We start from the raw sequence: 27,991 nt of genomic DNA, 5'->3' as shown, positions 1-27,991 counted from the left end.
TTGCAAATGACACCAAGTTGGGAGGGGTAGCTAATGTCACAGAGGACAGAATTGGGATTCAAGATGACCTTAGCAGATGGGGAACTGGGTCATAACTGAATGAAATTCAATAGGAGTAAATGCAAGGCAATTAAACAGGAAGAGCCCAAGCAGAGTGCAGAATGGGGGAGAATAATCACAGGGAGAAGGCCAGAGGACTATAGAGCTGCAAAAATACTCTATAGTCCTCTGGCCTTCTCCCTGTGATTATTCTCCCCCATTCTGCACTCTGCTTGGGCTCATCCTTCTCCTGGCTCTGAGAGCCCCTGACCAGAAATACTCTCCAGTGACAAGGTGTCAGCTGGTTCCCCTTCCACATTCCCCCCCCCCTTCTTCTAACACTCCCCAACTCTTCTGTTTACCTGTCTCTGAGCTGTAGCTTTCCTCAAACTCCTCAAAGCTCTGCTGAAATTCAAACATGTATTCCCCTCCTTCTGCAGCATCAGGAGAAAGGGGGGGTGGTCTCACCATTCCATCTCCCCCTAGCCCTCTTGAGTCCAATCCCTGACAGTGACTTTGTCTATAGTTTCTCCCTCTTCCTTAATTCCCACTCATCAATTTCACTGTTCCCAGCAGACATGTTCCAGTGAAGCCCTGCCCTACGGAGAACCAGAAATAAGATTCAAACTGTCCTCCGGCAGTTCAGAACCTTCCTCAGGGCATCCTTCACCTCCTTATTGCGGAGGCTGTAGATGAGGGGGTTCAGCATGGGGGTGACGACACAATACATTGAAGAGAGCACTGTGTCTATCTCCAGAGAGTAGCCGGTGCTTGGGCGGTTGTAGTTTACAAATCCGTTTCCGACGCAGAGGGTGACCACAACCATGTGTGAGGCGCAGGTGGAGAAGGCTTTCTTCCTGCCAGTGTTGGAGTGAATCCTCAGAATGGAGGCCAAGATGTAGAAATAGGAGATGATGATGAAGAGGAAGGGAGCCAGGCCCACAAAGATGCTGGTGATGTGAGTGGCCAATTCATTGATGCTCGTATCACTGCAGGCGATTTTCAACAGCGGGGGCACATCGCAAAAGATTTGGGGAATCTGGTTGGCTCCACAGAAGCGAAGCTTGGTGGCCAGGGCAGTGTGAATCGCTGAGTCCAGGAAGCCCCAGACCCAGGAGGCCACAGCGAGATGGATGCACAGCCTGTTCCTCATGAGTCGGCTGTAGTGCAATGGCTGGCAAATGGCGGCATAGCGGTCATAGGCCATGACGGCCAACAGGGCAGGCTCACTACCAAAAAACCCAATCAGAAAGAATGTTTGTGCCATGCACTGGTTGTAGGAGATGGTGTGACTCTGGCGCAGAAAGTTCACCAGGATCTTTGGCACGACAACAGAAGAAACACAAATGTCCAAGCAAGACAGGTGACTGAGGAAGAAGTACATGGGGCTGTGAAGGCGCGAATCCATCAGGACCACGATTAATATCATGAGGTTGCCTGTGAGGATGGCCAAATAGGCAGCTAGGAAGGCCAAGAAGAGGAAGACTTGGTCGCCTGGGGCTCTGGAGAGACCCAAGAAGATAAACTCTTCTACCTGCGTTTGATTCTCTGCATCCATGAGGAAGGAAAGAGGAGGATCTGAGGAGAGAGAAAAGTGAAGTTGAGGGAAGCCCAATAGTAGTCATCCTGTTATAAACAGATATCTGTCCCACCCAGCGTTCTTTTTCATATTTTCTAGGTAAATATAGAGCCAGATCCATACCTTTAAAGCACAGTTGGAGTGCATGGTTTCTTGCTTTACAGAAACAATCTACAAAAATGCAAACACAACCCGCTGGCTAATAACTGTTAGTAAATAAGGCAGAAGAAAGAATGGCAGAAGTTAAAGAGGAGTGGAGAGAGAAAGGGACCAAAATTGTGGGTTTTAATAATGGCAGAGGTTTGAAGAAAGCAGGCATGGAGAGACAATGAGGGGGGTTTGTTTTTCAAAAGCAAACAAGTCTACAAGCAGAAATAGAGACTGGTAGAACACAGAACTGAACACCAGAAAACTCACACCACAGAGCGTTTTGAAGCTCCCTTTTCTCTGTACTCAACGCTTCTTTTGAATTGCCACCTCCCTTGGCAGGATTTTAAGAAAAATTTGCAATATGATTATAAAAGATAGAACTGGATACAATAAGTTTAATACTATTACAGAAACATAATGGAAGCACAGGAAAGGGCAGAGGGGAGTAAGGGATTTGAGAAATCCCACATTTGGATGTTTTATTGAATTTGTAAACAGTATTGTAAGGTTTAATGTTTACTTTATTTGATGTGATATTTCTTATACTGAAAATTAATTTTAAAATTATAATAAATAAACAAATTGTGACCTCTCCCCACATCATCCCCTGTTCACTCTACTCACACCTTTGCCCTTGTTTGAAATCACCACCCCGCCCCCTCTGCTTTCCTCCATTCCTGTATTATTCTAACTTCTGGAATTATTTGAAAACACAATTCTACATCCATGCATCCTTGATTTACTCAAACTTCTGCCATTGTTTAAAACAGTCACCTTTCCCCTGTTCAGCGCCTGTCTCTTCTCGGTGTACTCACAGGTCTCCCTCTCCAATTCCACAGCTGCCTCTTGTGAGAAAGGCGATGTGTGTGAGCCCAGCAAGTGTTCTTCAGTGCTCTGAGACCTCTGGCTAAAGTTTAGCTACCTCAGCCAGTAGCCATGGATAGACTTGTCCGCTTGCAATTTTAGTTGCAGTAAGTATTGATCTTTCCTATTCTAATTCCAGAGGGTTCTGCGAGCTTCTCTGTGTGATGCAAGATGGTGCAAGCTGGAAGTTTCTAGCCAACAAGTACGTTTTTATTCTGCCTGGAAACAAGCAGAAGGTTCCTGATGTTTGGCCTTTTCCTTCAGAAAACTAGGAGTTCAGAACACTACTAGGAGTTCTGAATACAACCAGTTGTGAGGAGGCAGCTTGGGCAAAATCTCTTCTCCAAATGTGACACCAAGGAAGGGCCTTGAAGATCTCATGGTGATCCCAGGGGCCATGTGAGCAAACTTCTCTGCTGCCCGCCTTGTGGCTGGCTGCCTTTCCATGTAGGGGAGCAATTGTTACCTTGTGTGTGGACCATGGGGATATCTGTGCACAGAGAATCCACAGAGAGGAAGGCTGCAGCTGCAGTGAATCAATTTATCCCATGCGGGTAAGATTTTTTTTGCAGGTATGCTAGAGCCAAGCACAATGGATGGTGTCCTTTAATTGGGGGACCCTTAATTGCTGGTAGGGAGGGGGCAGGAGGCCAGCAGTAACCTCAGAGCTATTAAGTCATGTTACGGAAAGTGTGTCCTCCTGGAGAGATTGAAATTCCCTTTGAGACTCATTTTCAACATTGGAGCTCCTGTGTGGATGCTGTTAAGCCAGGTGAGAAAGCAAAGAAGGAAGAGCTATGGGGAAATTAAAATTCTGTCTCTCACCTGCCAGCCACCAGCGTTGTAGGCAGATAGGACAAAGAGGAGGAGATCATTCTTGGTGAGAGACTCTAGTGACTGTGGCTAGTAAGAAGGTGGAAGCAGTAGCCAACACAGGAGATGTGGAAGGACACAGCTTTTGGGAGGCTGCCAGCGTCCTGGGCTGTGCCTGGACCAGAGAGGAAGAGAGTCTTCTTCCATGGAGGCAAACTCCCACTAGCAAGGAACACTTTGTCTAAGGCCACATTATCCCTTATAGTCCCAGGAGGTCACTATGTTCTGTAGGAGAGGCTATCCTTGAAGTCCCTAAAATATCCAAAGCCTAGTCCATGGCAGTTTGGAGCAGTGCCTTCAGAGTGGCTGCCCCTGTTTTGTATAATAATAATAATAATAATAATAATAATAATAATAATAATAATAATAATTTATTATTTATACCCCAGCCATTCTGAGCAGTTCCCAACGGAATATTAAAATCACGATAAAACATCAAACATTATAAACTTCCCTAAATAGGGCTACCTTCAAGTGTCTTCTAAAAGTCAAATAGTCATTTATTTATTTGACATCTGATGGGAGGGCATTCCACAGGGTGGGTGCCACTGCTGAGAAGGCCCTGCTGCTGGTTCAACATCCATGTTGAGATAGGGCAGATGCCCATTATTTGTATTTTCTGGAAACAACTGAAGATACTCTTATTCTGGCAAGCTTTTTCATGCAATTGGTGTGAAATATTGCTCAGGGTGAAGGTCCGGCAGGTTTCCGTCGTGCATCTCTGCTCCTTCGGACCTATGAGCACAGCAGAGTAAAACACAGTGAATTGGCCTTCTGCTCTCTGTGCTTGCATAGTGTGCATAAATCAAGAGTCCACTCAGTTTCTTTCTTCACTAGAAGCTTTATTTACAGCAGCAATAAATTCAGCCAGTGTCCGGAGAGAAAGACATCCTCCGTCCCGGACAAAAACGAAAGTACAGACAGAACAAAGAAACAGATCCCGGATGTAGATCTCTCCGCCCCTCAGAGGTAGGATGCTGGAACTGAGCTGGTTAACCCTGTAAGCTCTGGTTCCCCTCACGCCCCCTCTCGTCCTGTGCTGCTGGGGGCTTGTAAGTATCACCACTTACCCCAAAACCAAACCTTCACACAACTCCCCACGATGCTAGAAGCACAAAGGTTTTGTGAACCCATCTGCTAAGTTCCTTTGGCTTGGACGGTACTGCAACTTCACCAAGCCTGTTTGAACACTCTGACACACATTCTGGAAACGTATGTCCAGATGTTTGGTTCTGGCCTTAGACTGCCCAGACTCTGCCAACTTCAGACAGGGTTGATTGTCCTCCCAAACAGTGATGGGCAAGCAACACTCCCGGCAGATTTCCTGAACCAGACACCTGTAGAACTCCCGTTTCTGGCACAACTCTGACAGTGAGCTGAGCACAGCTTCAGTAGAGGACAGCGCAATGAGACTCTGCTTCTGGGACTTCCACCCAACTGAATATTCCCCAAACTTTATTACCATTCCAGATACAGACTTCCTGTCGTCCAGATTCGCCCAGTCGCTATCTGTCCAACATGTGAGCTTGGTGTCACCTGTAGCTGACAGTTTGAGCAGGACGTCTTTGGTATCCTGCAGGTATCTTAGCACCTGCTTAATACCATTCCAGGCATTTACACTGGGTTTTGTAGCTTCCCGGCTAAGCAGATTGGTAGCAAAAGCAATGTCCAGCCTGCTCTACTGGGAAAGATACAACAGACTACCCAGAGCTGACTGAAAGATCTCAGCATTCTCGAACTCAATGCGTTCTCCTAGCTGACTGTCTTTCACGTAGCTTGTCTCCATGGGTGTCCTAACCCCTGCACAATCAGAAATTCTTAAATTCTCGAGCAACTGCTTAATCTTGCCTTTCTGACTGAGCAAGAAGCTTCCATCTTCAGACCTGTCTATCTGTACCCCTAGGTAGACCTTCACTGCACCCAGGTTCTTGAGTTGAAAACGTTTTCCAAGCTCTTTGGCAAACTTCTGACCTGTTTGTCTGCCCTTAAGACATGAATTATGTCATCTACAAACACCAAGACCAGTTCTTGTGACTCTCCTGACCCTTTTGGGTACAGGCAGCTGTCAGGAAGACTCTTCTTGAAACCTAACTACTCTAAGGCTTCATTCAGATGCAAGTTTCAAGTCCTGGCCGACTGTTTCAGCCTGTAAATTGACTTGTGAAATTTCCACACAGCATCCAGCCTTCAAACCCTGGAGGAGGAAGCATGTACAGATCCTCCTGGAGGTCTGAGTTCAAATAGGCCACATCCACATCAAAGTGATGCACCTGAAAACCTCTTTGTGCAGCAATAACTAAAAGCATGCACAGAGTTTCACTCCTGGAAGTAGGAGCATATACCTCAGTGTAATGCAGCCCCTTCCGCTGTGTGAAACCTCTGGCTACTAGCCTAGCCTTGTACTGTGGTTCCCCTGTTGCTGTGGGTTTAAGACGATAAACCCAGTAACTGCTCACGGCCTGCTTGCCCGCCGGCAGCATCTTGAGGGAGAACACACCCAGAGACTCCATTGAGCCTATCTCCTGCATTGCCTCATGCCATTTCCTGGCTTCTTCCTGAGGCAGTTTCTGAACATCCTCAAAACTCTCAGGTTCACATTGAGCCATACTGACCCACACGTTTGTGACTGCAAACCTGTCTGGAGGTTTACCTTTAGTTGTGCGGACGGAACATCTCAGCACTACTTCAGGTACCCCCTCTGACCCGCTAGGGCCAGTCAGAACTCCTTGCTGTCAGAGAATTCCCCCTCTGACTTACTGTGCCTTCTGGACTTCTCAGCTGGACCTGTAGGTGAGGAAGGAGCACTTTTCTGTTCAAGCTACACAGCTTTAGGAGAAGCTCTTCCCTGTTCCTGCTCTGGGTCAGGACTCTGTGTCTCAGCAGCAGGTTCAGCCTCTACCTCTTCTTCATCAGCAGAATCAAGCAGACTCCCTAAAAGAATGTCAGGGTTCCCGCCTTTCTCCTGGGCATAGTCGGCCAATTGGTGTCAAAGAAGGATAGAACTTTCTTTATGTATGCAACAACAGCAGCAAGAATACTCATCACAAAGTATTGGAAGACACAAGATTTACCCACTCTGGAAGAGTGGCAGATGAAGGTATGGAATTGGCGGAAATGACTGGCAGAATCCGAGACCTGGGAGAAGAGCTGGTGGAAGAAGATTGGAAGAAAATTAAAGACCATCTGCAGAAATATTGTAAAATTAATGAATGTTAAAATGATGTTGGATTGAAAATAAGTGGCATTAGCAACAAAGTTAACAAGAATATGCAAAAATGGATCGATATGAAAATATATAATAATATGTGAAGATTTAGAGTTAAGATAAATGAAAGAGGGCAAGGATTTGCTGATTTGATTATGTAAATGGGAATACAAAAAGGGAAGGTGTGAGGAGGTCAACGAAACAAGCAAATGAGTTCAAAGATACTTAAAAATGGATTTCTTTTTAATTTTTCTTTTTATCTTGTAATCTTTATTTCTTAATTTTTGCATTTTTCTTTTTCTTATTTTTTCTTTCTTACATTTTTTTTATTTCATTCTGTAAACTTTTGGTTTTTTGTAAAATCTCAATAAATATTTTTTTAAAAAAGAATGTCAGGGTTCCCATGTATACGGGTCCACCCGCTCTGTTCACAGAACTCAGCACTTCTGCTGATTAGAACCCTGGACTGATTTGGATAGGCAAATCTCCACCCCTTGTTCTCTGGCTCATACCCACAGAAAATCATCTTTTGGGACCTGGGGCCACCCTTTCTGCGCTTGGCCTTTGGCACAAGGACCCAAGCCTTGCAGCCAAACACATGGAAGAAATGAACCTTGGGCTTCTTGCTGTGGAGCAGAAAATAGGGTGTGTCCCCTACAATAGAACAAAAAGGACGATTCAAAGTGAACAAAGCGTTCCGCCATGCTTCCCCCCAAAACCTCTGGGGGAGCCCAGCATCAAAAAGCAACGTTGCTGACATCTCCTGAAGCATTCTGTTCCTGCATTCTGCAACACCATTCTGTTGGGGACTGTGCACGACACTCAACCTATGGCGTTTCCCCTTCTGGCAGAAGAAACTCTGCAGCGCAGACCTGGTGAACTCCCTACCGTGATCAGTCTGAAAGCACGCAATGAGTATTGCAACTCAACTGCTGTTATTCAGTCTCTCACTATCGATGCAGCCTCACTCTTGTGTTTGATTGTAAAAAAACAGCCATTTTGTGAAAAATCATCCACCAGAGAAAGAGTAAATTTGGCCCCACCCACACTGGCCACTGGCATAGGGCCACACAAATCTGCGTGCACCAGTTCAAAGCGTTTGGTGGTTACCCTGTCAGACCTACGATAAGAACACGTTTTCACTTTTGCCTGTTTACAGGCCCTGCAATCAAGAAATTTGGCACATGACTTCATTTTGCACCCCTCAGTGCACCCTGGCATCTTCTTCATGTATCCCCAGTTCACGTGACCCATTCTTCTGTGCCAAAGATGGTGGCACACATCATGGACTGGAACATTGGCACATTGAGCTTGTGCTGCCTCAGTGGTACTTGGACCTGCAAGAGAGGTTTGTAGCACAAACAGCCTATCTTTGCATTCCACACTGATCAGCTGTCGCCCACCCCTGGAAATGAGACATGTTATTCTCAAAACAAACTCTGAAACCATCAGCAACAAGAGCAGAAACAGATAACAAACAACAGGACAATTCGGGGACAACGTAAACCTCAACCGATGCCTGTAAGAAAGAACAAGACAGTGAGCCAGACATAGTCAAAGCACATTTGCTTCCATCTGCAAGGCAAACTCCCCCCCGATTTTACAGAGGTGCAGTTACACAAAAAACCACCAGAGGGCACTAGGTGATGCGATGCTCCACTGTCAATCACAAAGGTCAGCACGTTGCCCTGGTCACAGTCCTTGATTGTTGCCATGGAAGCTGCCAAGTGCCTTTGCTCCAAACCGTCTCTGCCAGTTCCCCTTTTTCTCGGCTTCCCACGCTTCACAGATGTGCTAATCTGGTGGTTGCCATGGGAGATGACCTTGAATCCTTCTGGTGCCTCTACCGGACAGTCTCTCACGAGATGGGAGGGGGACCTTCATCTGTAGCAACATCTCAAAGAAAAAGCTTTCACAGTGTCTCCACTCCTCCCTGCACCCCCACTCTTGGATGCAGGACAGCCTGGGCCTGCTCGAACCCCTGCTCTCTGTCTACAGGCCTCTTCATCACATAGCCACCCCGAGACAAAGAAGCAGCTCCCAGAAACTTGGCCCTCGGCTCCCGCTGTGGTTTCACAAATCCTCTCCCGCACCTGCCAAGCAGGCTGAGCCGTCTTGAGACCCTCAAGGTGGTGCAACAGCAAAGCATCCACATTAGCCCTCAGCATGCACAGCACCCACTGATCTCTCTCAGAGCAGCCTCCACGTCTGCTGCAGCAGCTCCGTTTGCAGCCTGGATCAGTGGGGCTTGTGTGCAGTGCCAGAGCCCTTTGGCCAGAAGCCATGCCCTCATTCTTCTTGACCAGTACTCCCAATTCTGCCCATTGAGCCTTTCAAATGGGACATTAAAGGTCTCCTGAAGCTCTGCCATCTCCTCTCCCGGACATTAGTACTCACGCTAGCCGGCTTCAAGGGGATGCTTCCTTCAGCAAGATCCTTTCTTCCCAGCGAGCACTCTGTCTTGCCTTAAAAGGCACGCAGCATAGCAGAAGCTCTAGCTGGATTTCTCTGCAGCTCTTTAAAGACACAGGCACAGCACAGCCTTCGCAGAAACCTCCCTTTCCTTCGGAGCACGACTAGTCCATAACCTGTAAATATTGCTCAGGGTGAAGGTCCAGTAGGCTTCCGTCGTGTATCTCTGCTCCCTTGGACCTCTGAGCACAGCACAGTAAAACACAGCGAATTGGTCTTCTGCCCTCTGTGTGTGCATAGTATGCATAAATCAAGAGTCCACTCAGCTTCTTTATACGCTAGAAGCTTTATTTACAGCAGCAATAAATTCAGCCAGTTTCCGGAGAGCAAGGCATCCTCCGTCCCAGAAAAAAGTGAAAGTACAAACAGAACAAAGAAACAAATCCTGGATGTAGATCTCTCTGCCCCTCAGAGGCAGGACGATGGAACTGATCTGGTTTACCCTGTAAGCTCTGGTTTCCCACACAGTTGGGGAAGGGTCCCACAGATTTATACATGCTCATGAACCTACCAATCACACCTCTTCCCACCCACCCAACTCACCGCAGCAGAGTACAAGATTTGGCTTAACTCAGCCTCCAAGCACAATGCACAAGCACTGGTGGATTTGTTTGTGGATTTGTTTTTATTGACAATATTTATATGCCACCCAACAGCAACATTTTCTGGGTCACTTACATATTTATTATTTATACCCCAGCCATTCTGGGCAGCGCCCAAAAGAATATTAAAAGCACGATAAAACATCAAACATTATAAACTTCCCTAAATTGGGCTACCTTCGAGTGTCTTCTAAAGGTCAGATAGTCGTTTATTTCCTTGACATCTGATGGGAGGGCATTCCACAGGGTGGGTGCCACTACTGAGAAGGCCCTGCTGCTGGTACAACATCCATATTGAGATAGGGCAGATGCCCACTATTTGTATTTTCTGGAAACAGCTGAAGATACTCTTCTTCTGGCAAGCTTCTTCACACAGTTGGGGAAGGGTCCCACAGATTTATACATGCTCATGTACCTACCAGTCCCACCTCTTCCCACCCAACTCACCGCAACAGAGTACAAGATTTGGCTTAACTGAGCCTCCAAGCACACTGCACAAGCACTTTTGTTTGTTTGTGTATTTGTGTATTTGTTTTTTATTGACAATGTTTATTTGCCACCCAAGAGCAACATTTTCTGGGTCACTTACATTAAAAAGAAACACAGCTGTGAGCAACAAAATATAAAGCTTTAGTCATAACAAAAGCTGTCAGCGGCAACGGAAAATAAATTAAGATTTTAAAATGAAGAGTATGTCAACCTCCAAGGAGTAGCGTGCTCTGGGGTGGTTGTAGTTCACCAATCCACTTCCAAAGTAGAGGACGACCACTATCATGTGGGAGAAGGTCTCGCGCTGCCCGGTGTTGCAGCAGATCCGCGAGATGGAAGCCAAGATGTAGACATAGGAGATGACGACTACCAGGAATGGGCCCAGGCCCATAAAGATGGTGGTTATGTGAACGGTAATTTTGCTGATGCGCTTGTTCCAGCAGGCAATTTTCAGCAGTGGTGGGAGGTTGCAGAAGATGTGGTGGATCTGGAGGCTCCCGCAGAAGTGTAAATTGGAAGCCAAGGCTATGTGGACCACTGAGTCCAGGAAGACCACGACCCAGACGATGGTGGCTTGTTGCACACACACACCCGTGCTCATGAGGTATGAGAAATGCAAAGGTTGGCAAATGGCGGCATAGAGATTGTATGCCATGGCGGCCAACAGCCAGCACTCAGAACCTGAGAAAGCCATCAGAAAGAACATCTGTGCCAGGCACAGGTGGTAGGATATGTTGTGGCGGCGGAGGAGGAGGTTGGCCAAAATGCTGGGGACTGTGACAGAGGAGTAGCAAACGTCCATGCAATACAAATGGCTGAGGAAGAAGTACATGGGGCTATGAAGGTGGGGATCCAGCAGGATCAGGCCGACTATGGTGAGGTTCCCCAACAGGTTGACCAAGTAGATCACCAAGAACACCAGGAAGAGGTAGGTCTGACCATGCGTGATCCCGGAGAAACCCAGAAGAACAAACTCCGTCACCTGGGTCCAGTTGCTGCTGCCAGCCATGGGAAATGTGGAGATTATCTGTAGAGAAAGGAGGATGAAGTTTGAGGGAAAGGCTGCCACGCAGAAATGGAAACAGAGGAAGTTCCTGAATTGTGGGGAGGTCAAGTAGAAGACCCTTGGGGTCCCTTACAACTCTACAGTTCTGTGATTCTATGATCGAAAGCGGCCTTCTACCCCCTCAGACCATTGATCCATTTAATTCAGTGTTGTTGATGATGATTAAACTTCTTAGTCTCTGGTCACCTAAATGTCTCCAAGTGACTTATGGCAAAGGAAAATTATGCAATACATAATAACATGTGGAGAAGGGGGGGGGGAGTCATATTATATATTGTTACTTCACTTAAAATTCTATTGGAGGGGAGGGGAAACCAGCCATATAAACAGGAGGAGCGTCTCCACCCCCATCGTTCCACCCAGACACTGAGGTCCAGCACTGAGGCCTTCTAGTGGTTCCCTCTCTGCGAGAAGCCAAGTTACAGGGAACCAGGCAGAGGACCTTCTCTGTAGTGGCACCCGCCCTGTGGAACGCCCTCCCACCAGACGTCAAAGAAAAAATAGCTACCAGACTTTTGGAAGACACTGGTATAGAGCAGCAGAAATGAGATTCAAACCATCTTCCGGCAGTTCAGAACCTTCCTCAGGGCTTCCTTCACTTCCTTATTGCGGAGGCTGTAGACGAGGGGGTTCAGCATGGGGGTGACGATGCAGTACATCGCTGAGATCAGTGTGTCTATCTCCAGAGAGTAGCCGGCACTTGGGCGGTTGTAGTTTAGGAATGCGTTTCCTAAACAGAGAGTGACCACAACCAAGTGTGAAGCACAGGTGGAGAAGGCTTTCTTCCGGCCAGTGTTGGAGTGAATCCTCAGAATGGAGGCCAAGATGTAGAAATAGGAGAAGATGATGAAGAGAAAGGGACCCAGTCCCACAAACATACTGGTGATGTGAGTGGCCAATTCATTGATGCTCGTATCACTGCAGGCGATTTTCAACAGCGGGGGCACATCGCAAAAGATTTGGGGAATCTGGTTGGCTCCGCAGAAGCGAAGCTTGGAGGCCAGGGCAGCGTGAATCGCTGAGTCCAGGAAGCCCCAGATCCAGGAGGCCACAGCGAGATGGATGCACAGCCTGTTCCTCATGAGACGGCTGTAGTGCAATGGCTGGCAAATGGCGGCATAGCGGTCATAGGCCATGACGGCCAACAGGGCAGGCTCACATCCAAAAAACCCGACCAGAAAGAATGTTTGTGCCATGCACTGGTTGTAGGAGATGGTGTGACTCTGGCGCAGGAAGTTCACCAGGATCTTTGGCACAACGACAGATGAACCACAAATATCCAAGCAAGATAAGTGACTGAGGAAGAAGTACATGGGGCTGTGAAGGCGCGAATCCATCAGGACCACGATTAATATCATGAGGTTGCCTGTGATGATGGCCAAATAGGCAGCTAGGAAGACCAAGAAGAGGGGAACTTGCTCACTCGGGGCTCTGGAGAGGCCCAAGAAGATAAACTCCCCAACCTGTGTTTGATTCTCTGCATCCATGAGGGAGGAAAGAGGAGGATCTGAGAAGAGAGAAAAGTGACGTTGAAGGAAGCCCAATTGTAGTCATCCTGTTACAAACATATATCTGTCCCACCAACATTCTTTTTCATGTTTTCTAGGTAAATATAGAGCCAGATCCATACCTTTAAAGCACAGTTGGGAGACTTCCGGTTGGTCGCCCAGTAATGGCAGTCAGGATCTCTTTCGGCTGAAAGAGCCCGAGCACATTGAAGCAAGGGGAGACCACGAGAGTGTCATGGTTTCCCCCCAAAAAACCTCAGATTGGGCATTCTGAGGACCTGGGGATCTGGCGGGTGCCTTTTTGTGACTCCCCTGCTCCCCGGTAAGCTCGTAAGAGCTCCGTGAGCAAGCGGGGTCGGAGACGCGGCACAGCGGAAAAGACTGCTTCCTTCACTGCGCGAAGCTTCAAGACTGGCGATTGTGAGCGGCCAATTTCTTCTTTTAAAAAAGGACTTAAAATTCAGAACTGTTAGTAAAGCAAAAGTCTTAATTTGAAAATTTGATCAGTGAAAAAAGAGGCTTAAAAATGGAGGTGGTCCCTTTTGTTGGAAGAAACTGGAATCGGTGTGCAAAGACCGAAGCCTAAACAGAAACAAAAACTTTGAAACTTTGCAGGCAAAATCCCCCCCTTTAAGGAGGATAAGGGGGAAATTATTTTTTGAAAATATAAACTTTGTGTGATTGCTACTGAGGAAAAAGCCTCCTTCAATCTGCAGCGGACCTCCCAGGAGGAAGACTAGACTTGATTGTGACGTCACAATGGAAGAGGAAACATTTAATCTCCGTTTGCACTGACTCTGCTAAATTGTGTCCTGCGGCTATCCTGACATATTTTTAAGTAGCTAAAAGTGTCATCTCCCTTCAGGACTGTCTATAATTGTTACAAGGAAAAAGAAAGGGATTTCAAAATTTTCATTTCCTCTCTCAGTTTGTTCCTAAAGAACAGGGGGGCTGCTGTCTGTCTAGCTGGGCTGGCACCTGTGGGACTAGTGGAGGGAACTTGTTTCTCTCTCTCACTACATCAAGCTGTGGTACTGACCTTGAAATTCCTGAGTTACTATGTGTGCTGACAAAACAAGATGTGGCTCAAAGAATCCACCATTTGAGGAATCGGTTATGACAATACTGAATGATATTAGAGACGGCTTAAATCACAATACAGCAAACATAGAAAAGTTGGACAAAAGATTTGAAGCTGAACTGAAAGAAGTTAAGTCTGAGATTACTACACATGATACAAAGTTGGCACAGCTTGAGACAGTCAGAGTGCCAGATCTGGAAAGATTACAAAATGCAAATGCAAATTCAATTGCTTTTCTTCAAATGAAGGAAAAGGAATCCCACTTAAGATTGAGGGGGGTCCCACATCTGGATGAAGAGAAACTCAGGGAATTTTTGGCGGATTTTTTCGTGGCATGGTGGGACTTGAAAAAGGAAGAAGTTGAATTGTGGATAGAAAAAGCCTATAGATTTGGGCCTAAAAAGGGCACAAAAATAACTTATGACTGCATTTAAGACCAAGGAACAAAGATATATTATTCTGGGACACCACTATAAAAAGGCCTAAAAATACAGGACAAATCTATTGTGCTGTCGGGGGAGAAGCGGCATCCCCTTAATTTGACATTATGGCTTTGAGAATTTATTCTTGGAACGTAAATGGTTTAAACTCTCCTCAAAAAAGGAGACAGGTTTATCATGAGCTGGAAAAACAGAATTTGGATATAATTTGTTTATAGGAAACACACATCACGAGATTACATAGAAAAATTCTAATAAATAAAAGTCTTAAGTCTTAAAGTTAAAAAAAGTGCAGTGGTTTTCTATATAAAAGAAAAATGGAATCCAAAATTGATTTTTAAAGATGAGGAGGGAAGACACATAGCAGTGGAAATTACCACAGGGAAGTTTTAATGTGTGATATTTTAGTGTATTTTTGGTTTCTGTGGAAGCCGCCCAGAGGCTGGGGAAACCGAGCCAGATGGGCGGGGTACAAATAATAAATTATTATTATTATTATTATTATTATTATTATTATTATTATTATTACCGCACAGGGTGAAAACTACTTGTTATTAGGAATCTATGCACCTAATGATGGCAAAGCGGAATTCTTTAAGAATTTGGAAACAAGCCTTCTGGAATACTTGGACTATAAACTAATTTTAATGGGAGATTTGAATGGAGTGGCATCTACTTTGATGGATAGGACTCAGAGACAAAAGATTTCGAACCAGACTACCCAAGACTTTCTTTGATATAACTGATAAATTTGATCTGTTAGACATATGGAGGGTCAGAAATCAAACTGAAAAAAGACTTTACTTTTTTTTCTCAGATGCAAACCAATCATTTTTGAGACTTGACTATCTATAGTTATCCAGAGACTTGGTTCCCAAGGTACTAAAAACTGAAATTTGCCCTAAAATTTGCTCTGACCACAATGCAGTTTCTGTGCAACTGAAGATGTTTGTACAGGGCTCCTTCAGATGGAGAATGAATGATGATTTGTTGAGAAGTACTTCAATTGTAACTAAAGCCCAAAAAACTCTAAAGGATTATTTTGAACTTAATATGAACCAAGGAATGGAAACAAGGGTTATTTGGGATGCCAGCAAAGCAGTAATGAGAGGATTCTTTATCCAACAAAATTCAATTAGGAAAAAGATACAAAATGAGCAAAAAGATAAAATTTTGGATCAACTAAAAGAGAAAGAGAAGAAGCTCAGAGGAAATCCAAAAAAATTGCAGATACAAAAGGAAATTAAAGCTCTTCAGATTCAATATTCACAGATTATAAACCAAGAAATAGAATGGAAATTAAAGAGGATGAGACAAAGGAACTTTGAATTGGCAAACAAATGTGGGGAACCTTTAGCCTGGCAATTGAAAAAGAGGCAAAAGCAAAGTACTATCACAAATATTGTAACAGAAGGAAAATCTGTGGAGAACCCTGCTGACATAAGAAAATGTTTTTATAAATACTAGAAGAAACTGTGAATAAAGAGGACCAGGTGAAAACTGAGCAATTTATTCAAATTAATGGTTTGCAGAAGATTCCAGAGGATAAAAAGATCCTACTAAAAGGGTCAATTACAAGACAGGAAGTGGAACATGTGATAAATTTAATGCAACCTGGCAAGGCACCAGGACCAGATGGTCTATCAGCGAAATATTATAAGACACTGAAGGACTGGCTTATCCAACCTATGGTAGAAGTTTGTAATCTGATTCTACGAGAGGGGGCAAAGCACCTGAAACCTGGAAGGAAGCTTATATTACTCTGATTCCCAAATAGGACCAAGATAGATCCAATGTCAAGAACTATAGACCAATCTCCTTACTTAATGTGGATTATAAAAATTTTGCAAATATATTAGCTAACAGGCTTAAGAAGGTTTTATCTTTATATATACACAAGGACCAGGCAGGATTTCTGCCTGGAAGACATATGAAAGATAATATTAGGAATGTGGTTGACATTCTGGAAAAGTTGGAAGCAAGAAAGAATTGTAAAGCAATGTTAATTATTATTGATGCAGAGGACTTCCGGGTTGACGTGATCGGTGTAATGGCGGATTCCCTCCGAGCTCCGGAGGGAATCGGCTCCACTGAGGACGGGTCTTGCCGCGCCGGCGACGCGGGGACCCTCAGAAACCGCAGGTGCTGATACCTGCGGACTTGGTGACTCAGCGGGCACCTTAAGCGCCCCCCCGACAGTCGAAGAGCCTTTTTAAAGGCTGCGGAGAAGGTACGGGGGGTGGTGTGGTGCTGAGAGTAAACCGCTATCTCAGTGGAGTGAAGCCGCAAGCCATTCACCGGAGAACGTCAACTTTCTACCTGAAATTTGGATTGGAAACAAACACCCCCGTGAGTAGAAGGAAATTTGGACTTTAAAAATTTTTTTTTAATTGGGCGATCGGGGGGGATGTGCTAAAGGGAAGTCCGCACCCCCCCTTCATACAGGCAATTGGAAGCAAGGAGCAAAAACCTAAGATCGGAAAAAAAAGATCTTGTGTCGATTGAGACTGATAAGAGATTCCATTAATTTCTGAGAATAAGCTTTTATCTTTTTAAGTTGTGCTGGAGGGAAGAGGCGAATTTTGGAAACTTTTGTGACCCCCCCCCTGGACTGGGGAGCGTCCTGCATCAACCTAGCCTGAAGGAATCGGAGTTTGACAGCTGTCAACTGAGCTGTCAGACAGCTGAATAAAGGATAAAATTGTATCTCTTTGGTTTAAAGGTGTTACATATAAGTAGATGTGACTTGAAACAAAGTAAATAAACAACAGGTAAAAGGATTGTTGGCGTAGAACTTTGAACAATGGCAACCCCCCTAGGGGAAACTAGTGACATTACAATGGCTGCAGAAGGAAAATTATTAGCAGAAATAGAGAGAGCTTTCTTTCTCGTGGGAATCTTGCAAGAGCAGACCATGGAAATGGATAAACAACTTACGTCCTTGAGTTCTAAAATAAGCAATCCTGTTGAAGGAACTAAAGACTTGTTTTTGAAAGTCCCCGCAGTCGAACCAGAAAGGATATCCTTGGAGTTGGTGGAAAAGGAAGTCGGAGGAGGGAAAGTGTGGACAAAAAATCTTGAACAGAAATCTATGCCGCCAGGAAACAAAGAAACCCTTTGGATTACAAAACTTGAACAGACGAAACTGAGGAGAAAAGTTAAGGAAGAAGTCCCCGGAAACCATGGAATTTTGAAATTTAAAGGAATAAAGAAACATAACTGGGACTTCCTCCTCTTTTCTGGCCTTGATTATTTGGAGCTTGGGGGATTTTTGGTAGAGTCCTGGCAACAAGTTTCCTTAATGAGGTTTGAATTGGGAGAAGACGAAGCAATCGTGACAGACACCCTTCGAGACCTGAAGACCAGCAAAGAGGACTATTGGCAGAAAAGCCTGAGAGAGACTGAAAAGGATTTGAGAGCGGTGGATGTAAGGAATCCTGGCTAGGAGTTTTATGAGAGGAGAGTTATTTGGGAAGGGACAGATACCCGGGCAGGGAGGGAGGGGAAAACAGATTCTTAAAAATTTTAGAACTTTTGGTTATTGTAAATTTGACTCATATTTTAATATAAAAAAGGGGAATTTATGGTATAAAAATTTCGATTGATCTTAGAAAAAGGATTTATTGCATATAAGAGAATAGGATAATAATATTGGGCCTAATAGGGAGAACTAAATTGGAGAATAAGGAGAATAGGTTTAAAGAGGGAAATAAGAACTTGCTGATTTAAACAGGGGAAGTGGGATGTATGTGGGGGGGTGGGGGGAAGTCATATGTGTTGTTTGTCTTTATAAAATGTGAAAACCCAATAAAAATTTATAAAAAAAAAAAATTATTATTGATGCAGAGAAAGCCTTTGACAATGTATCTTGGAGTTTTATGTTACATAATTTAGAAAATATGGGGGTTGGTCAAGACTTTTTAAATGGTATCAAAGTGATCTGTCAGGAACAAAAAGCTAAAATCTTTGTAAATAATGTGGTATTGGAGGAAATGAGAATTGAAAAGGGAACCAGGCAAGGGTGCCCACTTTCCCCTCTGCTGTTTATTTCGGTCCTGGAGGTCCTGCTAAGTATGATTAGAAAAGATGAACAAATTAAGGGTATAAAAATAGGATCCAAACAATATAAATTAAAAGCCTTTGCGGATGATCTAGTACTGACATTACACGATCCAGACTCCCGTGCAGTAAAAGCACTGGAGTTGATACAGAAATTTGGGCAGGAAGCGGGATTTAAGTTAAATAAGAGCAAAACCAAAGTATTGGAGAAAAATCTAGGTAATGATGAAAGAAAACTAACACATGAAATGACGGGCCTGGATTTTGTTAGAAAAAGTAAGTATCTGGATATAAACCTGTCTGGGGAAAAATTGAATTTATACAAAGATAATTATGAGAAATTGTGGAATGAGATAAAAAGGGATTGAAAGATTTGGTCAAATTTGAAACTGTCACTAATGGGCCGAATTTCAGTGGTTAAGATGAATGTATTGCCAAAGATGTTATTTTTGTTTCAAGCCCTCCCAATCATAGACAATGTGAAACATTTTAAAGAATGGCAGAAAGCTTTATCTAGATTTATCTGGCAGGGAGAAAATCCCAGAATCAAATATAAACTACTTTCAGACTCCAAAGAAAGAGGGGGATTCTCCCTGCCAGATCTGAAAATTTATTTTGAGGCTGCTGCTTTTTGCTGGATTAAAGACTGGATAAAATTAGAAGACACTGATGTTTTAGATTTAGAGGGTTTCGATAACTTGTTTGGATGGCATGCATATTTATGGTATGATAAAGTAAAGGCCCATAATGCTTTCAAAAATCATGTAATTAGGAAATCTCTGTATAATGTATGGATAAAATATAAAGATCTTTTAGAAAGGAAGACGGCCAGATGGCTCTCACTGATGGAGGCGAAGGCCCAGAAAAAGTTAAATGTGGATTTCAAGTGGTTGAGGTATTCGGATTTACTATTAGAGGAGAAAGAGAGTTATAAATTAAAACCATTTGATCAAGTTAAGGACAAGATAAATTGGTTACATTACCATCAGATTAATGAATTGTATAAATTAGATAAGAAAAATGGTTTTGCTTCTGAAAAATCTAATTTGGAGTTGTTGGATTCCAAAGTAAAAAAATTGTCTAATATGTATGATTTACTGCTGGAGTGGCATACAAAAGACGAACAAGTTAAATCAGTAATGATAGATTGGGCAAGAGATGTAGGACATAATATAATGTTTGAAGACTGGGAAAGATTGTGGAAGAAAGGGGTCAAGTTCACTGCATGAACAATATTAAAGGAAAATATTAGGAAAATCATGTATAGATGGTACTTAACTCCTGTAAAATTAGCCAAGATGTATCATAATAGTGATAATCTCTGTTGGAAATGTAAAGAAAAAGAAGGTACCTTTTTCATATGTGGTGGACCTGCCCCAAGGTGAAAGACTTCTGGGAGAAGATTTATAATGAACTGAAAAAAATGTTGAAATATACATTTATTAAGAAACCAGAGGCCTTTCTTCTTGGAATAACAGGTTTGGAACTGCCCAAGAAAGGTGTTAAATTATTTTTGTATGCCACAACTGCTGCTCAAATTTTATTAGCTAAGAACTGGAAAACACAAGAAGTACCAAGAGTGGAAGATTGGCAGATGAAGATGATGGACTTTACAGAGCTAGCTAACCTGACTGGAAGAGTCCGCGACCGGGAGGAGGAGGACTACCAGGACGAATGGATGAAATTTAAAGACTATTTAGTTAAACATGTTAAATATACTTAATTGGAAAGCTTGCAATTACCAGATAAGCTTAGGATTTAAATATGTAATGTGATGAACTAATATGTTTAAAGTTGAATGGTTAAGAAAGAAAGATGTTAAGTGATTAAGTTAAATTTTTAAGAATTTAGGTTTTGGAAAACCGTTAAAATGATATACACTGAAATTCAACCAGGGGGATACGAGGAAGTCACTTAGCAATGTTATGAAGTTTGGTTTACTTATGGTGGAGATGTATGTTTTGTCTGTTTGTTTGTTTGTTTGTCTGTCTGTCTGTCTGTTTGTTTGTTTTTTTATAAAAAAATCTGCAAAAATTAATAATTTTTTTGAAAAAAAATAAAAATAAAACACAGTTGGAGTGCATGGTTTCTTGCTTTACAGAAACAATCTACAAAAATGCAAACACAACCCGCTGGCTAATAACTGTTAGTAAATAAGGCAGAAGAAAGAATGGCAGAAGTTAAAGAGGAGTGGAGAGAGAAAGGGACCAAAATTGTGGGTTTTAATAATGGCAGAGGTTTGAAGAAAGCAGGCATGGAGAGACAATGAGGGGGGTTTGTTTTTCAAAAGCAAACAAGTCAATTTCTACAAGCAGAAATAGAGACTGGTAGAACACAGAACTGAACACCAAGAAACATTTGCAATATGATTATAAAAGATAGAATTGGATACAATAAGATTAATACCATTACCCTGACATGCATGAATTTATGATGAAATAATGGAACCCTGGGAAGGGGCAGAGGGGAGTAAGGGATTTGAGAAATCCCACATTTGGATGTTTTATTGAATGTGTAAACAGTATTGTAAGGTTTTTAATTTCTTTTATTTTTTAATGTTTACTTTATTTGATGTGATATTTCTTATATTGAAAATTAATTTTAAAATTATAATAAATAAACAAATTGTGACCTCTCCCCACATCATCCCCTGTTCACTCTACTCACACCTTTGCCCTTGTTTGAAATCACCACCCCACCCCCTCTGCTTTCCTCCATTCCTGTATTATTCTAACTTCTGGAATTATTTGAAAACACAATTCTACATCCATGCATCCTTGATTCACTCAGATTCTGCCATTGTTTAAAACAGTCACCTTTCCCCTGTTCAGCGCCTGTCTCTTCTCAGCGTACTCACACGTCTCCCTCTCCCACTCCACAGCTGCCTCTTGTGAGAAAGGCGATGTGTGTGAGCCTAGCAAGTGTTCTTCAGTGCTCTGAAACCTCTGGCTAAAGTTTAGCTACCCCTGCCAGTAGCCATGGATAGACTTGTCCGTTTGCATTCTTGGGTGCAGTAAGTATTGATCTTTCCTATTCTAATTCCAGAGGGTTCTGGAAGCTTTTCTGTGTGAAAAAAACTGGTGTAAGCTGGAAGTTTCTAGCTGACATGTAAGTTTCTATTTTGCCTAGAGACAAGCAGAAGGTTCATGATGTTTGGGTTATTCCTTCAGAGAAGCTGACTAGAAAGAGCCTGGATTTCACTTCTATCTCTCTTTCCTTCTGATGTGTTGTTCTGTACATAGTATGCTTAGTGTTAAGGTTTTTGTCTTATAAATTATTGTAAGTTTAAGTTAAGACTGCTGCAACTGGATTTCTTATGGACAGTGTAATCCTGATTGTATTGGATTTGTGACCATTATGCTCATTTTCCTTCAATAGCAGTAAAGCTCTGCTGGATGAAATATTAATTGCCTCTGGTCTATTTTTTGGGAATCCTGCAAAGTGTTTAAGTTTTTACTTGGCTAACTATTGATCTGCTCTGGACTCATATGAATAGAATTCATGACAGTCTTCTCCCTTCATTGTCTAAGTGCCTTATCAAGCTCTTTGAAGGAGACCCATCTGCACCGCCAGAAAACTCATTTCACACCTTGAATGTTCCTGCATTCTCGTGTGAGGGGCATGACTTTCCTACAGTTCTGCTGGCATCTCTCATGTAGCCTTGTCTTGGGTGTGGCGCTGTGGTCTAAACCACTGAGCCTCGTGGGCTTGCCGATCAGAAGGTTGGTGGTTTGAATCCTCGTGATGGAGTGAGCTCCCATTGCTCTGTCCCAGTTCCTGCCAACCTAGCAGTTTGAAAGCACACCAGTGCAACCAGATAAAATAGGTACCACTGTGGCAGGAAGGTAAACGGCTTTTCTGTGCACTCTGGTTTCCGTCATGGTGTCCCATTGCACCAGAAGTGGTTTAGTCCTGCTGGCCACATGACCCAGAAAACTGTCTGTGGACAAACACCATCTCCCTTGGCCTGAAAGTGAGATGAGCGCCTCAACACCATATTCGCCTTTGACTGGACTCAACCATCCAGGGGTCCTTTACCTTTACCTTTCTTTACCTGCCTCTATACCTTACTTGTATTTAAGCATGTCACATTCTCCTTGCCCCTCCAGGCATCATTGTCTATATGTTTCTTCTGCTGCTTATTTCCAGGGCTCTCAGTCTCTCCTGCCTCTTGCCCTGGGGAATTATGCACAACTCAGTGGAACTTCCTCCTTAGTAGGAGTGCCAGACTGAGTTTTCAGGAGTGGAGGGGTGAGGGTTCTGAATGTACAGCCAATGAATAAGGCTGAGACATAAAATCACTCTGGGCTAGGGTTGGGCGGTATGGTATTCAATTCAGCTCACATTTAAAGGGAAACCTACCCAATTTGCACTTGCTGAAACAATATGGAAATCAAAACTCAGGCACTGGTTGAAATTCACACTTCTCTGAATTTTGCAAAGTAGTTCTCCATTCAAGTAGCGCGTACAAAATGCATATCCTGGGGTTAAGTGAGCATATAAAGACACACCACAGTGCAAATAACATAGAGAGAGGGGGGTTTATATTGCAGGGAATTTCTTTGCAAAAACAAAAATGTATATATTGGGAGAACTTTGCACAAAAATGCTGATGAGCCTTCATGTGGGGTTGAAGGAAACGATTCTCAAACTGCTGTGCAAATATGAGAAAATTAGAGACTTGCCCATCCTTACTCTGGACAGGGTGAATCCAACCCAAGCAGGTTGCTTAAAACAGTGAGCATTTCTAAGTTTTGCTGTCCTGCATGGAAGGTTGCATCACTTTGTGGCCAGCTCTAAATCAGACAGACTGCACTATTAACCCATTTCCCAGATTGCTTTCTCCCTTTCTTTTTTATTTGATTCATTTAACCACCCTGCACTGTGTTAGACAACAGCGGGTTAAAATCTGCATGGTTTTCAACAAACTGGTGCCTACAGATAAGTGATTCCTCCCTCAATCCCCATTGCAAATGAAACTTTTCTTGAGTCTGGGGGCCAATTCATGGCTCCCTTCCTTTCTCTGCTCCTCACCTGGCATCTTCCTGCCGAATGAACTCAGAGGGAAGCTGTGGCTGCTCCTGGAAGGCTGGAGAGACTGTTGGTTTCAGATGCTGCTTCCAGGTCACCCAGCGAGGAGAGCCAGGCAGAAGGATCTTCGGGCCAGAGATGGAAGAAGGAGAGAGAGAGAATAGGTGGGTTTTAAGGTCTCCACCTTTCCCCCCTCAGGAGAGGAGGGAGGCAAGGCTTGGACTCATCTTCTGCCCAAAGAAAGGTCCCAAGTTACGGCTGGCCTCCCCACCAGAGACCCTCAAACATGGCTGTGTCCTGCCTGCATCCTGTGGGTCCAGCTCTATCAGGAAGGAGGGCTGTTCTTGAGTGTTTGAGGAGCCCCTGAATGATCTGCATTTGCGTCACAAGGAAGAAAGATGAAGCAGCCCAGGGGAAAACATCTCTCCCCCGGGTTGTTGTTTTTTGTCTTGGTAGAAAACCTTGGTGCTAAGGGTGCAGGGTGGGACCCGAGGTGGTCAGGGAATAGCTAACATATTTTTCACTCCATAAGGTGCACCTGACAAAAAGATGCACCTAGTTTTGAGAGGAGGAAAACAAGAAAAAAATATTCTGATCAAAACAGTGGATGTATGATTTTTGTGCTTCATGCTGTGGCCACAGACATGTGATCTGACTGTGAGTTTGGGGTAGCCTAGTGCAAAAATCCTGAGAATCCACATGGATCCATGCTTTGTAACCACATTTTTGAGCCATTGCGGCCCCAGGCAACAGTGGGTGCATGATTTTTTTGGGTGCAGGCTGTAGTTATGGACATGCTATGTGAACTGATGGTGAACTTTTGACCCAATGCAAAAATCCTGAGGATCCATGTGGATCCGTGCTTTGTAACCACGTTTTAATTGGGGAGGGAAGGAAAAACACTGAAGGGACAAGGAGCATGTGTGGGGTGTGTGGAGAAGGAGCTTTTCAGCTCGCTGAGCCGGGGAGGGAGTGAGGGAAAGAGAGCATGGTTGCTTTAAAGGAGCCAACTGGACAGGAGCCGCTTACACTCGTGTAAGCGTCTCCTCTCCCGCTTGGCTGCTTCAAAGTGAGCGATGGAGGAGGGAAGGAAGGGGAACCATGGATCATCTGCTGGCGACTGCAGCAGATCCCCCCGCCATTGGAAGGCATTTGCTAAATAAGACGCCCAGACATTTCCCTTACTTTTTAGGAGAAAAAAAGTGTGTCCTATGGAGCGAAAAATACGGCATGTTCAAAGCAGAAAAGGGTGAATATTAGAGCAGGGGAGAAATTCAAGTCAGCTTGCATTTAAATCCACACCTCCCCAATTTTGCAATGCAGCTTTCCAACCAAATAATGTGTGCAGAAAATGAAGGGACTCGGGCAAAGGATGGAATGTGTTGCCCAAAATGACATACAAGAAAAGTGCTATTTTAGGGAATACGGTCTTGCAAAAATGGGCATATTAAGCAAAACCGCACACCAAACTGTGTATATTAGGTGTACTGAAATAATGGTGAATTTTGGGGGAAACCTTTTTAACAGTCACAACGTGATTAAAGAGTCATTACAGGGTGTGAGAGAGAACATAGACGAGCCACTTTAGAACTGAGGTTGCTTCCAGACTGCTGCTATTTTGGGGGAGGAGATTGAGTGACGCATCAGCATATTCAGGTTGTACGTTTAAACTTTGTTTGAGAAACACCCCAGGAATCAATTTTTGGGAATGAGGTAAGGGATAAGGAAATGTGCTGGAAAATGTGGGATAGCCGTTTCTTGAGACAACATCAGTTAGCAATTTTTGAATGTTTTACATATGTTCTGATTTTATTTTTAATTGTATTTTTTCATCACAGAACAATTTGTTGCTGTGGGCTCCTTTGGGAGGGAAGGGCCGGATATGCACTTAATAAAATATATAAATGTCATATCACTGCAAACCAACCCAAAGGAACGTTCGATCCATAGCCACTGTCAGCCAATCTTCCCACAGTCTTTTGTGCAAACAAATCAGGATCAGGGCTCAGAAAAGGGGATGGAAATGACCCGAGTTCGAAAAAGGCACAGAACAGTGAGGCCCAAAGTGGGTGATATTGAGCCTTGTGGAGGGTCAGTGGGATTTCCTAGGGGGCTGACAAGAGGCAAGGGAGTGGCGGGCGGACCTGGAGGTGTAAACAGCTATCAGACTTTGAAAAACTGGCATCACTACATCAGATCCAGCAATTCTGTTGGATTACTTAAATAACCTTAATTGACTTGGGAATAAATTTAACCAGCCAAGGAAGACTAACCCAACAGGTCAAAGAGTGCTGGAATAGATCTTTGAATAATGAAGAGTAGGCTGTAAATCTTAAATAATCTCAAGGGGGGGGGGAATTCCATGCAAAATTATATATGGAAATAAATACATATATCTTGCCAGATACATGAACATGTAAGAGGTCATCAAGTTCCACAGGCTGTGTGTGTATATATATAATTTTTATTGGTTTTACACATAACCACATTACGTAACATGCTACCCTCTTATTTTATCTCTTTGGCTCAACTGAGCCTAATGACTTCCTCCCATCTGATGGTTTACAAACTTTAAACTTTGCATCTTTACATTTCGCTTCATTTCCTATCCTAGTTATATCATTACCTAAAATATTATATTACTCAACCTGAATAGGCAGCAATTTCATCTTACAAATCTTCAGATAACCCTGGCAGTGATGCTAATTGCTGACAGTTGTCTTTCAAATATAATATAAATTTATTCCAGTTTTTTTGGGTTTTTTTGAATGCTTGGTTTCGCTGGTTCCGGATTCTTCCTCCCAGTTTTGCCAGTTCTGCAAAGTCCATCATTTTCATCTGCCACTCTTCTTTTGTTGGTAACTCCTGTTTTTCCATCTTTGGGCTAACAAAATCCTTACCGCAGTTGTTGCACATAAGAACAATTTTTTGTTGCATATAAGAACAATTTTTTATCTTGTCTCGATAGCTCTCTACCTACTATACCCAATAAGAAAGCTTCTGGTTTTTTAACAAAAGTGTTTTTAAACATTTTCTTTAGCTCATTATATATCAAGCTCCACAGTTGGCATGGCCCCCTATTGGCAGCCACGTCAACTGCAGCAAGGTGTTTCATCTCTCAAAGAATTTATAAAAGAATGGAGTCAGTTATAAAAACTTCATGGTTTTAAGATGTCACCATCCAAACATTTTGCTTGGAGGCATGTTGGATGAACCTTGGATTAGGAGAAAGCAAGGCCTTCTTGGTAGTGGCACCCGCCCTGTGGAACGCCCTCCCCCCAGATGTCAAAGAGAAAAACAACTACCTGACATTTAGAAGACACTATGGTATAGAGCAGCAGAAATGAGATTCAAACTGTCCTCCGGCAGTTCAGAACCTTCCTCAGGGCTTCCTTCACCTCCTTATTGCGGAGGCTATAGATGAGGGGGTTCAGCATGGGGGTGACGATGCAATACATTGTGGAGATGAGGGTGTCTATCTCCAGAGAGTAGCCGGCGCTTGGGCGATTGTAGTTCACCAATTCATTCCCTACACAGAGGGTGACCACAACCAAATGTGAGGCACAGGTGGAGAAGGCTTTCTTCCTGCCAGTGCTGGAGCGAATCTTCAGAATGGAGGCCAAGATGTAGAAATAGGAGAAGATGATGAAGAGCAAGGGACCCAGGCCCACAAACATGCTGGTGATGTGAGTGGCCAATTCATTGATGCTCGTATCACTGCAGGCGATTTTCAACAGCGGGGGCACATCACAAAAGATTTGGGGAATCTGGTTGGCTCCACAGAAGCGAAGCTTGGAGGCCAGGGCAGCGTGAATCGCTGAGTCCAGGAAGCCCCAGACCCAGGAGGCCACAGCGAGATGGATGCACAGCCTGTTCCTCATGAGTCGGCTGTAGTGCAATGGCTGGCAAATGGCGGCATAGCGGTCATAGGCCATGACGGCCAACAGGGCAGGCTCACACCCAGCAAAGCCAATCAGAAAGAAGGCTTGTGCCAGGCACTGGTTGTAGGAGATGGTGTGACTCTGGCGCAGGAAGTTCACCAGGATCTTTGGCACAACAACAGAAGAAACACAAATGTCCAAGCAAGACAGGTGACTGAGGAAAAAGTACATGGGGCTGTGAAGGCGCGAATCCATCAGGACCACGATTAATATCATGAGGTTGCCTGTGAGAATGGCCAAATAGGCAGCTAGGAACACCAAGAAGAGGGGAGCTTGGTCGCCTGGGGCTCTGGAGAGACCCAAGAAGATAAACTCTTGTACCTGCGTTTGATTCTCTGTGTCCATGAGGAAGGAAAGAGGAGGATCTGAGAAGAGGGAAAAGTGGTGTTGAGGGATGCCCTGCTATAAGCAGATATCTGTCCCACCAGGAGTCTTTTGCATGCTTTCTAGGTAAATACAGAACCAGATCCATACCTTTAAAAGAAAGTTGGAGTGTATGGTTTCTTGCTTTAAGGAAACAATGGCAGAAGTTAAAGTGGAGTGGAGGGAAAAAGGGACCAAAATTGTTTGCTTTAATAATGGCAGAGGTTTG

At 43.8% G+C, this 27,991-nt stretch overlaps 3 protein-coding genes across 3 annotated transcripts; all 3 read right to left on the bottom strand.

The window, feature by feature from the left end:
• Positions 1-661: 661 nt before the first annotated feature.
• Positions 662-23,540, bottom strand: LOC309378749 (olfactory receptor 5G9-like; the record flags this gene model as incomplete). Its single annotated transcript, XM_081927380.1, has 2 exons — positions 23,462-23,540; positions 662-1,617 (listed from the first exon to the last, which is right to left on the bottom strand). The coding sequence occupies exons 1-2, from the start codon at positions 23,466-23,468 to the stop codon at positions 662-664; spliced, it is 963 nt and encodes a 320-aa protein (XP_081783506.1). The 5' UTR covers positions 23,469-23,540.
• Positions 11,260-12,826, bottom strand: LOC309378758 (olfactory receptor 5V1-like; the record flags this gene model as incomplete). The annotated part of the gene is made up of 2 exons (XM_081927393.1): positions 11,260-11,300; positions 11,848-12,826. One exon carries the CDS (start codon positions 12,824-12,826, stop codon positions 11,891-11,893), a length of 936 nt encoding a protein of 311 aa, XP_081783519.1. The 3' UTR covers positions 11,260-11,300; positions 11,848-11,890.
• A 3,268-nt stretch (positions 23,541-26,808) lies between the features above and the next one.
• On the bottom strand, positions 26,809-27,744 carry LOC309379384 (olfactory receptor 5B21-like; the record flags this gene model as incomplete). The annotated part of the gene is made up of 1 exon (XM_081928499.1): positions 26,809-27,744. One exon carries the CDS (start codon positions 27,742-27,744, stop codon positions 26,809-26,811), a length of 936 nt encoding a protein of 311 aa, XP_081784625.1.
• Positions 27,745-27,991: the final 247 nt, after the last annotated feature.

The sequence above is a fragment of the Podarcis melisellensis genome, assembly GCF_964234715.1.
Source record: "Podarcis melisellensis genome assembly, chromosome: 10".
In the NCBI taxonomy this organism is placed as follows: Eukaryota; Metazoa; Chordata; class Lepidosauria; order Squamata; family Lacertidae; genus Podarcis; species Podarcis melisellensis.
Note: the sequence above shows the minus strand (reverse complement) of the source record. Positions and strands in the feature narration are given on the sequence as shown.